At 41.1% G+C, this 16,677-nt stretch overlaps 1 protein-coding gene across 2 annotated transcripts in view; it reads left to right on the plus strand.

The window, feature by feature from the left end:
• Nucleotides 1-15,464, plus strand: part of LOC108431390 (poly [ADP-ribose] polymerase tankyrase-2) — a 33,893-nt gene extending 18,429 nt beyond the window's left edge. Inside the window, exons 18-27 of one of the 2 annotated variants that reach the window (XM_017704484.2) lie at nucleotides 2,203-2,391; nucleotides 8,603-8,840; nucleotides 9,894-9,976; nucleotides 10,669-10,789; nucleotides 11,019-11,116; nucleotides 11,400-11,474; nucleotides 11,583-11,688; nucleotides 12,311-12,497; nucleotides 13,161-13,317; nucleotides 14,498-15,464. In XM_017704484.2, coding sequence (XP_017559973.1) covers nucleotides 2,203-2,391; nucleotides 8,603-8,840; nucleotides 9,894-9,976; nucleotides 10,669-10,789; nucleotides 11,019-11,116; nucleotides 11,400-11,474; nucleotides 11,583-11,688; nucleotides 12,311-12,497; nucleotides 13,161-13,317; nucleotides 14,498-14,557 — 1,314 coding nt within the window. In that variant the 3' untranslated portion in view covers nucleotides 14,558-15,464. The remainder of the gene's footprint in view (nucleotides 1-2,202; nucleotides 2,392-8,602; nucleotides 8,841-9,893; nucleotides 9,977-10,668; nucleotides 10,790-11,018; nucleotides 11,117-11,399; nucleotides 11,475-11,582; nucleotides 11,689-12,310; nucleotides 12,498-13,160; nucleotides 13,318-14,497) is intronic. The other variant, XM_017704485.2, reaches the window with a different exon arrangement.
• The last annotated feature ends 1,213 nt before the right edge of the window (nucleotides 15,465-16,677 follow it).

A 16,677-nucleotide genomic window follows, 5' to 3' on the forward strand; every position in this document is an offset into this window, starting at 1 on the left:
CAGTCTGAAGCAAGGGCATTTTTTTTTTCTAAATGGCAGTTATGCCACATAATTAGTACAGTTATTGTAATATTTTTTATTTTGAGGCCCTGCATGATAAAATCTAAATGCTGTACTGCTGTAATCAAGTATGTTGTTGTTTTTTGTGGTATTCATTAATTCATTGATTCATGACCGCAGCTTTGCGTTTTACTGCTTAAAACACCTCTGACTTTCCGATTTGGAACGTCAATTCCTGCTTCCGTCCTGCACTGTTTGAGGTCCACAAAAATATCACAGTATGCTGGTGCTTATTTAGCTGCTGTGAGCATATAAAAAATCAACTCGTTTAAAAGAGTCGTCTGGTTAGTGCTCCATTTATTTAAAAAGTGGCGTTATACCAACACCATTATTGACCGTTATTCCTGCCTGAAATTATATTAAAGCCTGAAAGTTGGTTGAAAATCTTGTTATGGAAGCATTCCTGTATTTCGTGATTTTATACGCAAGAACTGAAAACATGCTATTAGTTTGTGCTCTGTGGGTATCGGCATGTGGATGGAATGCTATGGAATTGCAAATAGGAAAAGTCAGAGAAACTCTGACTTTCCAAGTGGGAAATACAAGCTGTGCCCAATCTCAATCTCCTAAGCCTAAGTCTTCTCCAGACTTGCAGACACACTGATTTAACGTGTTAAATTTTAAATTTTGGTGTCAATCTGGCTACGTTCACATTTAAAAACCTCATTGCTCAAATCCGATCTCTCTGACACGATGGTTCACACTTGTTCAGGTGAGGTGATTCAGATCTGTCATTAATGTGAATGCACCAGAGTCCTGAAATGACCCGCATGAGCGCACGCTACTCAGTAGCACCACGAGTCTTCGCGGTGAAGATTAACTCTGATTAATTCAATTCAATTCAAGTTTATTTATATAGCGCTTTTTACAACAAGTTTGTCACAAAGCAGCTTTACAGAAAAAACAGGTCCACGCCTCTTATGAGCATCACCACAGTGAAGCCAATTTTGTGGTGACTACAGTGGTAAGGAAAAACTCCCTTTAAGAGGAAGAAACCTTAGAAGGGACCAAGGCTCAGTCCGAGGAACCCAACCCCCGTGGGTCGACCCGCACAGAAGAAACAGAACAGAAACAAGAACAACAGTACAAAGAGAGTGCAAAAAGATGGCTGGAACGCTGGAACCACGAATGGGGCACCTCCAGACAGGCCAACGGGGCATCTCGACACATGTGAGAGAGATAGAGAGAGAGAACGGAGTGGGAGGGAAGAAAGATAGGTTAGAAGGGTTGTGTTAATCCCTGTTGAGCGGGACAGGGCCGATTCCAGAGTGCTGCAAACACGAATCGGCACCTCCAGACAGGCCAACCGAACATCTCGACGCATGCGAGAGAGACAGAGAGAGAGAACAGAGTGGGAGGGAAGAAAAAGAGAGGTTAGAATGGTTAGTTCTCAGCTGCTCATTATTAGTGTGAGACAAAGGCGAAAAAGGTGAGCTATGCTGCTTTTCCACTGTTTACGGGCTTTAACTTCTGTTCGGTGCTGTTGCCATGGTAACGCTGAATGATGGCGCATGCGCAGTGGGGAAAAAAGCACACGAATTCTGATCAGAGCATTCACATTAAGGTCGCATGACCATGAATCGGACATGCATCCAATCTAGGACCGCATATGAAAGTGGCTCAGGTTGAATTCGAGAAGATGGGATTTGCATGTCCACACAGCCCTGAAAACATCAGATCTGAGTCGCAGGTAAAAGATCGCATTTGTGCCACTACAGCATGGCGATGTGAACGTAGCCTATGAACCAAAGAAGCAAGTCTTATTAGCACTTTTTATAGTCTTGCAACCCTTCAGCCTCACAAATTAGATGTGATGATTTTTGAGTGCTTTAGTCAAAATGTGGCTCTAAAGGCTGGAAGGTATGGGACAGGAGTCCTGAGATTTGGATTGAGTTTAGAATCAGAATCAGAATCCTTTATTGATCCCAGAGGGAAATTGCAGTTTAGGAATGTTGTTCAAGGTCTGAAATTTGAGTTACAGTACGAGATGAAAGTTGTAAGCAGACTTGCTTGACATTTTGATGGAGAAGAAAAATACGAACGTGGCCCACTTTAGGATCCCAAGCCACCAGTTGAGAACCACTGTCCTGCACAAAAGTCCAGAAAGCCAACCTGCGAGCAAGTTGTGTGTTTCATTTGCAGCACGTGGACGTAGCCGCATTGCTCATCAAATACAAGGCATGCGTCAACGCCGTGGATAAGTGGGCATTCACGCCATTGCATGAAGCGGCCCAGAAAGGCAGGACACAGCTGTGTGCTCTGCTGCTGGCGCACGGGGCTGACCCCACGCTCTGCAACCAGGAAGGCCAGTCACCGCTGGACCTAGTCACGGTACCCCAGGAGTGCCTCTTCTACTGTGTTTCACCTGGCAGGGGAGGGGTGCTAGTCCTTCCTCCTCTTCACTGGCCTGTCACTAATTTCTGGCTCAAGTAAACTTCAGAACTCCCTGCCTGAAGGTGCAATAAGCATTTTTGTTTTGTTTGTCATGCTCGACATGCTGGTCTCTTGGCTTGTCATAGAGAATAAGAATCTGTGGAAAATCAGGCGATTATAGAAAGAGAGAGGTTTTGTCTCTGGATACAAGTGAGTTACATATGTAATATTTCATGGAAAAGTACTTATTGCACCTTTTTAAAGGAATACTTATAGTGAAGGATCAGGTCTACACAATTATCCCATTACTCTAACTGTAGTCCATCAACCATGACATATTTGGTGTCCATAGCTTGCTTCCTTAATTCCAATGGATTTTTTTTTCACATGTTTACACACAAATTTAATGTCACATGATCATTTTCCTTAACATGTCTCTTACAACAAACACATATAGCATAGCAGAACTGTGTAGTTGGACGGAGAAGGAGAAGTGTTTTTCAGAGCAATGCTGCTACTTATCAGGACTTACAGAAAGGCTACAGCTTTCTAAATGGAAAGTGCTTGAACAGCTTTTTAAGACATAGAAACAATCTCTTGCTTAATGGTTCTCACTAAAAAAAGCATAAAATCAAATGTACAGCAAAATTGATAGTTTCTTTATCAGTAAATAATTGAGAACTCAAGTAAGCAAAATGTACAGAAGCTGTGATATACAACTATATATAGTGTGTGTTTTTTATATATATATATATATATATAATGGAAACAAATAAAATGCTACTATTTTAAATCAATAAACCAAAACTTATGACACTTTTTCAGTCTTTTCATCGCTAAAAATCAGTTGGATGGTTAATTTTAGTTTTAGTGCTTAAGATTTGTTAACTGGTATGATGAATTCTAAATTCATCCCATTGGTGTTTGATGGGATTGAGATCAGATCTCTGTGTAGGCCGGTTCTTCCACACCAAACTTGCCCAACTATGCCTTTATGGGCCTTGCTTTGTGAACTGGTGCTGGAACAGAAAAGGGCCTTCTCCAAGCTATTCTCACAATGTTGGAAGCATGCAATTGTGCTAAATGTCTTGGTCTGCTGAAGCATTAAGTTTTACCTTCACTGAAACTAAGGGGCCTAGGCCAACCCCTGAAAACCAACCCGATAGCATTATCCCACCTCCACCAATCTTTACAGTTGGCACAGTGCATTCAGGCAGGTAGCGTTCCGTTGGCATTCACTGAACCCAGACTCGTCTATCAGACTGACAGATTCGTCTGTCCGCAGAATACTTTTCCACTGCTCCGCTGAGTTCAGTGGCAGCATGCTTTACACCACTCCACCCGATGCTTGGCTTTGTGCATGGTGGCATAAAGCTTGCATGCAGCTGCTCAGCCATGGAAATCCATACTATGAAACTTCCAGTGCACAATTTTTGCGCTCATGTTAATCCCAGAGGAGGTTTGGAACTCTGGTTTTTAAATGCTTCAACTTTTTTAAATAATTCCACTCACAGTTGATCATAGAAATCTAGGAGTATAGTTGATCTAGGAATATCTAGACCTTTACTGTCTTCATTCCTGTCCAGTTTGCGATCTCTGCACAGCAGGTTGGAACTACTTTTGCACAAACAAACCTACAAGGACTTTTCAAATGCATTTGCCCTCTGCTTCACGGAGACCTGGCCTTCGGATCTGACCGTGGACGCTCTGGGGTCAGCACTTCCCCGGTTTCCAAAGCTCAGCGGCAAAACTGGAGGACAAGGAATCCACTTCTACATCAGTGAATGCTGGTGTAACGAGATCACAGTACTGTTAAAATCATGCACACCCTCGTCTAGTCACTTTTCATCAACTGCAAACCGTTCTGCTCTCTCAAAGTTTTCTTCTTTCATTCTGGTCGCTGTTTACATTCCGCCGGGGCACGCATGAGCGACTTGCAGGATCTGCTGGCTGATCAGATAATGGTAGTAGAAATAATCTTGACTCATTAGTCATCATTCTGAAAGACTTTACCAGAGCAAATCTAACTAAAGAGATGCCAAAGTACAGACAGCATGTCGCCTGTGCCGTAAGAGAAGGGAACGTTTTGGATCATTGTCACACCACTGTTAAAATAGCCTATTGTCATCACATGCGGGGCTCGGTTATTCCAACCACAGTCTCGTACACCTCATCTCCACATACAGGCAGAAACCAACCAACCTGTTGTCACAGCAGTGAAGAGGAGGACCAGTGGAGACACTGTAAAGCTACAGGGCTGATTTGATTCCACAAACTGGACTGTTATTGAAGAGCCTAGATGAACATAGACACCGTAACATCGTACATCGAGAACGGCTGCATTTCAACTATGACACAGGCAAAATACAGCAACAAGAAACCATGGTTCTCAGCTAAACTCTTACAGGTTTGGAAGGAAACGAAGGCAGCATTCAGGAGTGGGGACTGTATTAGAACAAATACATGCTTGGAAAAAAGGGATTAAAGCAGCAAAGGAGAAATTCTGAAAACACATCGCTGCTAACAACACATCAGTCTGGAAGGGCTGTGAAGATGTTACTAACTACAGGTTAAGAGACTCCCCCCTCACCCCCCCTCACCTGAATGACTGCCAGCTTACCAACAACTTGAATGAGTTGCAATGCAAGTTTGAATGCACCAAAGATCATCTTTAGCTTTTTTCTCCCAGTTATCCACCCTTCTCCCCTACCCTGGCTCTCTCATCTCTGCCACTGCTCATCTCACCATCAACGAGCAGAACGTTAACAGGAGGTGAGGAAAGTCCTAAAGCCCTGAAGTTGCTTTGACCAACTAGCACCGATTTTCACCAATATCTTCAACAAATCACTGTAACTTTGTTCCCATAAGCTTCAAAATTTCCACTATTATACCAGTCCCCGAAAAATGTTTAGCACTTCAATCACTACAGGTCTCTACTCATGAAGTTCTTCGAACACCTGGTCCTAGCCCACTCAAAGACCATTACAAACCCTCTGCTGAATCCCCTGCAGTTCCCATACAGAGCTAACCGGTCTGTCGACAACACAGTTAACTAGTTAACTTGGCCCTGCACTTCATTCTCAACAGTCCAGAACCTACGCTAGAGTCCTGTTTGTGGACTAGAGTTTTGCTTCTGGCATTCAACACCATAGTGATTGAGGTGCTACAGGCCAAATTGTCCCAGCTGTCGGTGCCAGATCCCATCTGCCAGTAGATCATGGAATTCCTGTTTGTAGATGTGGTTTCCAATGTAGAAGTTCACTGAAGTTCTTGGGCACTGGGACCTGAAGTGAGAGAGGAACACGATCTCCATCGCCAAGAAAGCACAGCAAAGAATGTCTTCCTGAGACCGCTGAAAAGATTTAACCTGTCACAGAGCCTGATGACCCAGTTCTACGTAGCAATCATCCAGTCCATCCTCACATCATTCAAAACCGTCGGTTCGCTCTCTATACCGCATAATCAGGACGGCGGAGACGATCATTGGACATAGTCTGCCAACACTTCGACATCTACAACAGTGGACGCTTTGCACTTTAAACTTAAACTGAACCAATAAATCACCCTTACAGCTCTACAGTATAACTCCCAATGTACTATAGTGTAATACTCATTTTTGCACTATAGGAGAAGTAAATGCTTACAAATGTTGGTCACTCTGTAATATTCTGTGTGTAAGTCTTTATAGTATCCTTCAGGGTACATGTCTACATGACCTGCATATGAACAAGCATGCATATCTGCGCACATACAGATATCCACACATCTCATACTGTACGTACATCTCCTGAGCTCCATTCGCTTTGCTGTTTTGTATTATTATTCTTTCTTCTATTTATTGCATGTTATGTTATTTTTCCTAGTTTAATCCTTGTAAATAGCCTATGTGTTGTCCAGTCTGTTTAGTGTGTTACATGGTATACAGGTGTGCACTCAAGACAAATTTGTTGTATGTGTAACATCCTTGGTCAAATAAAGTGACTGTGATTTATGTTTTAGTGTTAAACAAAGCTGTGGAATTAATACTGGAATGAATAAAAATTTAGTTTTCTATTTAATATTTAACATTTTTAACATAAGCTGGTAAAATGCTAAAAATCGCTACAAAATCAGTGTTAAACATCTATAAGACCGTACCTCGTGAGGTTGAATCTCAGATGGCTCACTGCACTATAGTGCACTATGCACTCATTTTGGCTTTTACGCACAATTATTGCGCTTTATGTCCAGTATGGAATTGTGCACACATCACAATTGGCTGAATCCAAAGTGGTCCTTCGTTAAACAAACCGCACTGTGTAGATGTAGTAGCCAATGTTGAAAGACCTGCTTCCTGCACTTTGTAAGGAGAACAGAGCCATTTGTTATCCTGGTTGGAAGCAGGGATCGCGTCACCTGACCTGAATACTGCACACTGATTTGCTGAATGGATTCATTGTGTTGTGCTCGCACTGGCGTTTGACTCTTTCTTTCTAAAATGTACATTTACACACAATGTAAAGGGCAACAGGCATTTTCGTGTGTGTATATATTGCTTCCTTTTATTGTCCCCTTAATAGTAGATCGTCATACGGTACTTGTGCGCATAAGCTTATGTTACTTGATAGCTACATTAGTCTTGTAGTTGTAGTGCAATACTAAAGAAGCTTTGGACACCACATGTCATTGCTGTGTGACTGCGTTTAGGGGTAAACTGTGTAAATTTGAGCTTTCATTTAATTATTCCTTCAGGAGTGTATTTTGCATGGGTTTTTCATACAAGGTTCTTTATATTCACATTTCCAGAGGCGTCATTTGTGTTGCTCATCTGTGTTCATGTGTTGCCTGAGAGCATGTCATAGCTGGATGATTTAGGCTGAAGGGTGATGGGAAAGGATCCATCAAAAGCCTGTGCATGTGAACGAGTTTGCTTGTTCTGCACTCAGTCCAGTCTTTGGGCAGCCTCTTTTGTGTTGTAGCTCTTCTACTTGTTGTACCTGGACGTTGGTTCTGATCCCCCCCTCGTGCTGCCTGTCCTCAGGGATCATTGTTCATATATCTACAGTTGGATGCATTTGGTGTTTCAGATACGCCAAATTTACACATTTTTCTCCCAAATTTTGCACAATTTTACCCCATCAGACATGTTTGTTTTCTGATGTTAGACCCAAGGCTAAAGTTTCATCGTAAACTTGCTTCAAACCATGTTGACTTGTTAAAAGGTAGTTCCACTGGCTTTTTGTCAAAATGTCTGCATAATTCAGTGGTGCCGAAGTGGAAGTGATGAAAAATGGATCATTTTATAGAGAAACCTACCAAGTTTTATTTATAGCAGTAGTGATATGAGCCAGGGGTCATACTGTCAACCATGCAAATATAGTAATTAAAAAATTAAATGCAAAAAAATGTATCAATGGACTAACACTGGTCCACTGAATTTTTTGTATTTATTGATGATGATGTGGGGAAAATAGCGGTAAAAATGGAAAAAGACATTTTATTGGAGAATTATTTTGCATCACATCGCCCAGCATCTACCTCTCCTCTATGAATGTGTTTGTTTTCTTTTCTTTTACATTTTTAGGCCATGTTTTAGCCATAAACAATGTCTCCGGCATCAGGCCAAATATTCATAACCATTTCATGTAATTGCTTTCTGTGAGGTACATTTTAGAAGTATTGAATGTCTCAGATTTCTGGTTCTTATCACAACCACTATGAACAATTCTGACTCATAAGTTTCTATAGAACTTAGCATTTCGCATCAGTGATGTTGTTTACATGATGTAATTATGCAAATGTTTTGGAAAAAGTGGTGAAATTCCGCATTAAGTGATCTTAGGTAGACTAGAATGTGGCTTCTGATACTGTAGGACTCACTGTTATCTGTAAAATGTACAAAGATGCATTTTTATAGATGGAAATGGATGGAAAATTTTATAGGTGGACAGCACAGAATCAGAAACCATATGAGCAAGTCTATCATTGAACTTGACATGGTTTGAGAAGTAAGTGAGGTATATTGATTGGGTATTGGCTACATTACCTTTAGTTGCAGGACACCAAACGAGTGGCAGATTGACTACATTTGGGGGTAAATTGAGTAAATTAGAATTTTTCTTTAGGCACCATCAATTGCATCACCACTGATCTCACACTCTTCTTCTGTGTTTTTGTTCATTCACTCCAGGCGGATGATGTCCGTGCCTTGCTGACTGCAGCCATGCCGCCATCAGCGTTACCAGCTTGTTACAAACCACAGGTCATCAGTGTGTCCGCATCTAGTGGCATGGTGTCTTCCACCTTGTCCTCTAGCTCCATACCCCACCCCTCTGGCTCCAGCCTGGACCCACAGGCTGGGGCCTTCCCTGAGGTGTTGGGTCCCTCTGGGGCTGAGGGGGCCATAGGAGTAGAGAAGACTGAGGAAGGTGAGACTGTAACTCATGTTTAGTCCATGTTCCTCGTTTTCTTTAACAGAACAGTTTTGTGAAATCTTTTGTACACAGTTTTCCCTCTTACTTCACATGAGCTCGATCAGCCAAGACATGCCTAATTCATATCACACTTGCCTTAAACCGCCAGGAGAAATTAAGTAGGTGAATAAATTCACGAGTTGTGGGCAGGTGTCAGCTAGTCAGGAACCATGTTAGACTTTAATGATTAAATATAGATGTTTAAAACAAAAAACAGTGGAGATCATGCAGGAGGAGAAGAAGAATCTTCTTTCTGCTGAACACAAAGCCCACAGTAGATTGTTAGTGTGCAAATATTACAACACAGGGGCGGCGCAGTGGGCAGCACTGTCGCCTTACAGCTTGAAGGGCCTAGGTTCGATTCCCCCGGCCGGGTGACCGGTGTCCTCTCTGCGTGGAGTTTGCATGTTCTCCCCATGTCTGCGTGGGGTTCCTCCGGGTTCTCCGGTTTCCTTCTATGGTCCAAAGACATGCAGTCAGGCCGATTGGACATGCTAAATTGCCCCTGGGTGTGAGTGTCTGTGTCTGTCTGTCTGTCTGCCCTGTGATGGACTGGCGACCTGTCCAGGGTGTATCCTGCCTTCCGAAAATGGATGGATGTATTTTTCTCCAAAAGGCTCGTTTTTTTTTCTCTGCGTCCTGGGATGATGACAGCTTGTTACTTGTTTTTATCAGGCATTATCAGACTAAACAAAGGTTTGCATCCTAGTGTGAAGATAAATGTGAGCAGACAAGATCCTGATATGTGTGATCAGTTTAGATTGAAGTAAACATTGTGACTTACTGCATCTCTGTAGGCATCATACTTCACTGTAACTGTTTTGGAGTTTTTCCTGACTTTGTCTGTACCCCCCCCCCCCTCCCCCTTAAATGTCTTGTTACTTGCTACATTAACCTGAAACTAATTTGGACTGTGGATATATGCACAAAATTGTGCATATTTGATTTTTTGCTGAGCTGTCCTATATAGATGTTACCAGAATTATTAATGGTTTTCTCTCTTCTCAGGTGGGCCTGTGGAGTTGAGTATCAGTCAATTTCTTCATAAGCTTGGCCTGGAGCATCTTCTGGAGATCTTTGACAGAGAACAGGTTTGTAATACATGCTCTGACTATTACAGGGTGATTCAAAAAGATTAATCCGATTTCAAAGCGCCTTATTTTTAGAACCGTGAGTCACCAAGGAACCAATCACATGCTAATTGAAAGAGGGGTCATAGTTTATGACTGTCACCAGAAGATGGTCCCCTTCAGTCTGTGAAGGGATGGCGACCCCTGAGCACAAAGCGCTTTGCGTTCTCCACTTCAATAAGAGCGAATCTGTCATAACTGTGCAACGTGATTTTTGTTGCCATTGAACCTCCAACAGCTCAGAGCATTCGTTGTTGGTTCCACAGCACTGGATGATCTCCAAAATCTCAATGAAAGAGCTGTGAGTGCAGGACGCCAGACATGCTCAATCGAGTATGGGATGAATTTGATTGGCATTGATGTTGTCCGTGTAGCTGGAGGAGGTTCATATCGAGCACTTGTACAATTACATAACAAACTTTATACTTAAACCATTTGCAATTTACGGCACTTGCTCTGTAATGATTTGCAAGTGAAATACATAATTTTGAAATTAGAGGAGTCCTATTGAATCACCCTGTATATTGTCCTACAGTGTTGTTTAGGAAATTGGGCTTAATTCACACATGTCTAAACATTCTTGTGTAAAAGTGTGTTTATCCAAATGATATATTTCTTGTCTTGGATTAATTTGGGACTTTTTTTGTTTAAAGATATCTCTGGACGTCTTGGTCGAAATGGGGCACAAAGAGCTGAAGGAGATAGGCATCAATGCTTATGGCCACAGGCACAAGATCATCAAAGGGGTGGAGAGGCTTGTTAGTGGGCCTCAGAGTAAGTACCGCTTTTGCTCCGGAGCTTTTATTGTTGTTAATGTGCTTCAAGGAAAGTTTTCATCAGAGGTAGTGTCCATGCACATTCAATCACTTGCAGTGTAGTTACTGCGGAAAATTCCTTTTCAGTTTCAGGATTTTAGGTCATGCTTATTTCTCAGAAGTATAGATATTGTGTGGAACTAAACTAACTGATGTATTTAAGTAAAGTCTTCTCTGCTCCATTACAGGTTTGAACCCTTACCTGACTTTGAACACAGCCAACAGTGGAACTATATTGATTGACTTGGCTTCGGATGACAAGGAATTTCAATCTGTTGAAGAGGAGGTACACTTCTTTTTGTCTTTTCCTTTCAGAACAACATGTAGTTTGATTGTGTTTTATCAGTTCAGGTCATGTATTGGTCATCCTCATGATCAATATGCAAGATGGATGAGTTTAGTCTGCTACATTAAAGCCTTGTTTGATGCGATCACTTATCAGTTATTTTGAGTCATGCTGAGTATCTGAAGTTTGAATGATTTACACAGTCAGAGACAACAAATATAACTCAAGGGACACTTCAAAGAACATCTAATTGCTCTGATGTCATCATGTTATCTTTGATTAGATGCAAAGTACAATAAGAGAACATAGAGATGGAGGCCACGCTGGTGGAGTTTTCAGCAGATACAATATCCTGAAGGTAAAATTGTATTCCTAATATTGCAGATTTTCTGAAGAGCAGGAGGCCTGATTTGAGAAGGATTTGTGATTTGTTAATCAACACGATCACATGCTGTCTTCAATATAGATTCAGAAGGTGTGCAATAAGAAACTATGGGAGAGATACACCCATCGCAGGAAAGAAGTGTCGGAGGAGAACCACAACCACTCCAATGAACGAATGCTGTTCCATGGTGAGGATTCCAGTTTTGCTAAAGTGTGTGTTTGGCAAATTTACACAGCTTTGTACTTATTTTAGTCACTAGAGGCAAAGCTAGCAGTCAATGGATGCACATAGACGCCAGTGTACTGTGCAAACACCACTTGCATCCAACTGCATCAAGTAATTTGGGGGCAATCGTGGGCTGGAGGTTAGGGAGCTGGCCCTGTGATACTTTTTTAGTCCCACAAACAGGGAAATTCCACCTCTGCGTTTAACCCATCCGTGAAGTGAAACACCACATACACACTAGAGGGCAGTGAGCACACTTGCCTGGAGCGGTGGGCAGCCCTATCCACGGCACCCGGGGAGCAATTGGGGGTTAGGTGTCTTACTCAAGGACACCTCAGTCATGGACTGTCAGTACTGAGGATCGAGGCCAGTTCCCTAACCTCCAGCCCACGACTGCCCTAGATTTAGATTGCTTAAAGTAGCACTATGTAATATGTAGAACCTTTACATTTATAAAGAACCTTTACATTATGTGGAAATTCTTCATGCAACATGTTTTCTATTTGATTCTTTAATAAACTGGATTGTTTTTCTGTGGAATGGCTCAATGTGGTTTTTTGTTTGTTTGTTTGTTTGTTCTATAGGTTCACCATTTGTAAATGCCATCATTCACAAAGGCTTCGATGAGAGGCATGCCTACATCGGAGGAATGTTTGGAGCGGGGATCTACTTTGCCGAGAACTCCTCAAAGAGTAACCAGTATGTATATGGAATAGGAGGAGGCACAGGATGCCCTCTTCACAAGGACAGATCGTGCTATATGTGTCAGAGGTGAGAGATTTGTGTGTATTGTTTCTTGCGGTCATGTCAGACAAATGCAAACTATCTTCTGGTCTCTTCCAGCCAGTGTCAGTCTTTTATTATCTGCTCTGGGGCAACTTTTATACGCCCACTTTTTCAAACCTTAAACATAATGACATGCAATTGTGATCTAGTCAATACATACTTTAAAAGATTTCAGTGAAACTGTTACTCAATAGTTTAGATTTACATCATAGATGTATGCTCTCAGTTTCGGTTAGTGGCATTGGGCCAGTTTAATTGTGTAGGTCTGTTCTGTTTTCCACTGGTGTTAATGAATATTTATAGGCAAATTTAGATCTTTTCTTCAAAAAGTGCTGTGTTTACTGCATCATTCACCCCCATGTCACTGAACAGTTCAGTGACTTTTTAAAAATACATTGTGAACAAATCAGTCACAGGCGACTGACCATGCTGTCCACAGAAGTGTTATTCATCATGCCATCTCTACATAGCTCAAATATACAACATATCAAATATTAATATTTATTAAAGTTTCATACTTTTTTTTTTTTTTTAATATGTTTTAATATTTTTTGCCCTCATTTTTACTTTCAGGCCTTTCTTTAGTTTTCCGATGCTACTATGCAAGCCTATTGTGGTGTATTAAGTTTTCCAACTTACTGCCTCCAGACACCTGCTGTTCTGCCGCGTGACTCTGGGGAAATCCTTCCTGCAGTTCAGTGCCATGAAGATGGCTCACTCGCCACCAGGTCACCACTCGGTCTCTGGCAGGCCCAGTGTTAACGGCCTTGCGCTGGCTGAGTACGTCATCTACAGAGGAGAGCAGGTACCAGATTCCTCATTCCCTGCTTCACACTTATTAATCGGTAGCAGTCTAACCATCAGCATAGTGTTTAAACCCCTTAACTGTTTAAGCCCTTAAACTGCAGGCCTATTGGTTAAAATTAACCCAAAGACTTTTCACTGAATAACTACAGTAAATTATTCAGGAACTCTTATGAACTAATATTCACTAGATCTTAGTAATCTTCTATGATTACAATTAAACTCTTTTGGGTCCCACTTCATATTGTGTCTCTAATAACTGTGTTTTTATGTGTGAACAACAACATAACTACTGATTTAGTCACAGATAACAGATGTATTACAGAAGTACACATTATGTAATTACACAGGTGTATCAACTTTAGTCTTGTGTAATTACATTTGTAATCAGACTGGAACGAGTTGGTTCAGCAGTAAAGGGAAATATGTAATAACTTGTATTGTATCTGCCAGCTTGCCCTACATTTAGCTAGCATTTTGTTGCTGGCGCTGTGACATTGTAACCAGTTTCAACTTAAATCCATTCTGTAATTTGACAGTATGCCAGACGTCCCCGTCTCTTAAAATGTGACTTTTACTTGTGAAATGTGTTGCATTAAACCCAAAGCAGTGTCTATATTACTACTACATTATTACACAGTACCTACATAACAGCTACACAAGAACTGCCCACTTATTTTGAAGTGTAACTTTAAGGAACTACAGGAAAGTTCCTGTGTAGAAGATACACTTGTGTAATTACATGAGGCGAAACTGAAGTTGATATACACGTGTTATTACATACACTGTACTTCTGTAACACTGGCTAAATGATCGGTAGTTACACTGTTGTTGATGTTATTCATGTGTAACTACATGGTTGTTAGACAGTTAATATAAATTGGGGGCCCTAATTAGCAAATTATGTAGTTAGATTGAGCAGCTGGGTCTACATATAGGTCTTTTTAAGGGTGTGAATCTAGTTCTGGACCAGATTACGTTGACTTGAAACTGGGAAATTGTTCTTGTCGTGTGGATGGCCCTTGGCTCATGGATCATACTAGTTTTCAAGACTCCGAACTGGAGAATTGTTTTATGTGTGCTGTAATTGTACTGGACGTTTCTAATCGCAGGGCTGTATTCCCAAGTAGCCAGATGTTATGTGAAGTCTGTTATTATTCTCATCGTGTTCTTCCTTCTAGGCTTATCCGGAATATTTGATTACCTATCAGATCATCAGACCTGATGGGACTACAGAGTAACACCGGGACTCTTCACTTTGTGTGCGGAAAGAGACTGTTCTGCCTACTGCATGCACATACTCATTCTCATCATATGCTGTATAAAATGTTTTTGTTTCATCTTTTCTTAATACATTTTATATTTATTACCTTAAAGTTTACACCATTTGTGGGTTTATAAATCTGTCTGTAGTAGCTGGTTAGCACTAGGCTTTCATCCAGTCAGCCGCTGGTACTGTAAGTCACTAACTTTCAGGTTTCAGTTCAGAACACATCCCGAAGGTGGCTTATTTATTTTACAAAGACAATTGTGTATATGTATTTTTTTGTACTAGCATGTTAACTTATTTAAATTTGTATAATGAGAGTTATATGCTTGGGGGATGACTTTACCAACGTGTATGCCATTTTCTCCCAGTTTGGCTGTTGTGATACATGCAGGTACTCTCGAAGGAGATCCGGTGAAACGCTACTAGTCATACACTGAATATTGTTACTCGGTGTGAGGAGAAAGCGTTAGGATAGCAAGCCAAATCCGCTCAGCATCCATTTCTTCCAATCTAACGATGACACTGTCTGTAAGGAGTGGTCAGTTTGGATGTCTTTCACTTTTAATGATAAAAAAAATGGAAACCCATTTGACAACGAAAATCTCAAGATCATGTAAAAAAAATGTGAAGGAAAAGGCAAAAATGTCATAAAACAGAGCAGCCTGTGGCAGACAGTCAGAGTTAAGAGCAGCTGAGCGAGTAGTTAGAAAAGACAACCAGCCTTTCCACTTTTATGCTGTTGTTGCATAATGTCTCTGGTGCGCTTATCTGTTGTGCATGATGGTTCATCGTAATGTCATGTTTGAGATGTGTTTTTGCTTTGTGCTGCTTCAGAGCTACACAAGCAGAAAAATAAGAAATAAAGAGCTTTATGAATACCTGTGTTTATTGTTAGAATACTGCACGGTTGAGCTATCAAGGATGCTAAATCAAATACATAATGTGTCTCAAAGCCAAGGGTGCAGGTACGTTACTGAAGATGCGGTCACTTTATCCACGTTTTTCCTCTTTGTCTTTGGAACGAGAATAGGGACGTCACATATGCTGACTTTATCAACTACCTTGGTTTTTCTGAAGGTGTAGATGATGAGGAGCTGAGAAATGATAAAATCACACAAGTTTATGATTATCCACACAAGTCCCTCTCCTTTAGTTTACTGAAGGCCCATTGGCTACTATAAAAGAGGGAGTTGGACGCACTGCTGTTCCAGGACCTAAGACAAGATCAACATGTGCACCATATAGACAAAAGCAATTCAAACCAAGGCTTTTAGAGTGTGACTCTATACATTACTGAGTCATTTTTGATCTGTATCTTGAGTGGGTTTGTCACAGCATCAATATTTATTCTCATAAAAATCCTTACATTTTAACAACTAATTTTTAATCAAAGGCAGTTTTAGGTTTGTAATATTTGTGTCTCAAACATGGCAAGATACATGCACTGAGCAGCTTTCTTAAGCACAATCTCTTATTCAGTCATGAAAGCCCATGAGAGTCAGTCATCCAATCAACACGTTAATATGCTCTTGAGTAATTAGATAATAGAAACTCTGGGTCTACATCAGTCAGATAATAATCCGATTTCTGCTTTACAACCAACCAGTAAACTCACAGTGAAAGACGTAAATGTAATGTAAACTCCAGCTCAGTGCCGCAGCTTTAATAGAGAAAATAAAGAATATTTAAATCCTTCATTTCGTCAAGGATGTTGTTGGGTTCAGCATCGCTCCCAAAGTTTTGCTGTCTTGCGGCAGCACTGCTCGCTCATTATTGGCACTGTGGTCTGTTCTTGCACATGGGTAAGAGTTCACATGGACTGAGAAGTCTGATTACTGAGCTGAAGCCATTTGAATAATCAGATAACTGCAGAAATCCAATGATGATCAGATTATTGAGTGCATGTAAATACACTCATTGTTTACATAGTAAATTATGAAGTAATTCCATGATATGGGCCCTTTAACATTCATTACCTTTACATGTTTGTCAGTGTTTTTGACTCTAGCAGAGTAAGGGTGCACTGCCACTCCTCATTAACAGCCTCATTTCCTTCCTGGCTTCCCTCCCTCCAGACTTTTCTGTTTCATC

This window comes from Pygocentrus nattereri, chromosome 13, assembly GCF_015220715.1.
Source record: "Pygocentrus nattereri isolate fPygNat1 chromosome 13, fPygNat1.pri, whole genome shotgun sequence".
NCBI classification, from domain to species: domain Eukaryota; kingdom Metazoa; phylum Chordata; class Actinopteri; order Characiformes; family Serrasalmidae; genus Pygocentrus; species Pygocentrus nattereri.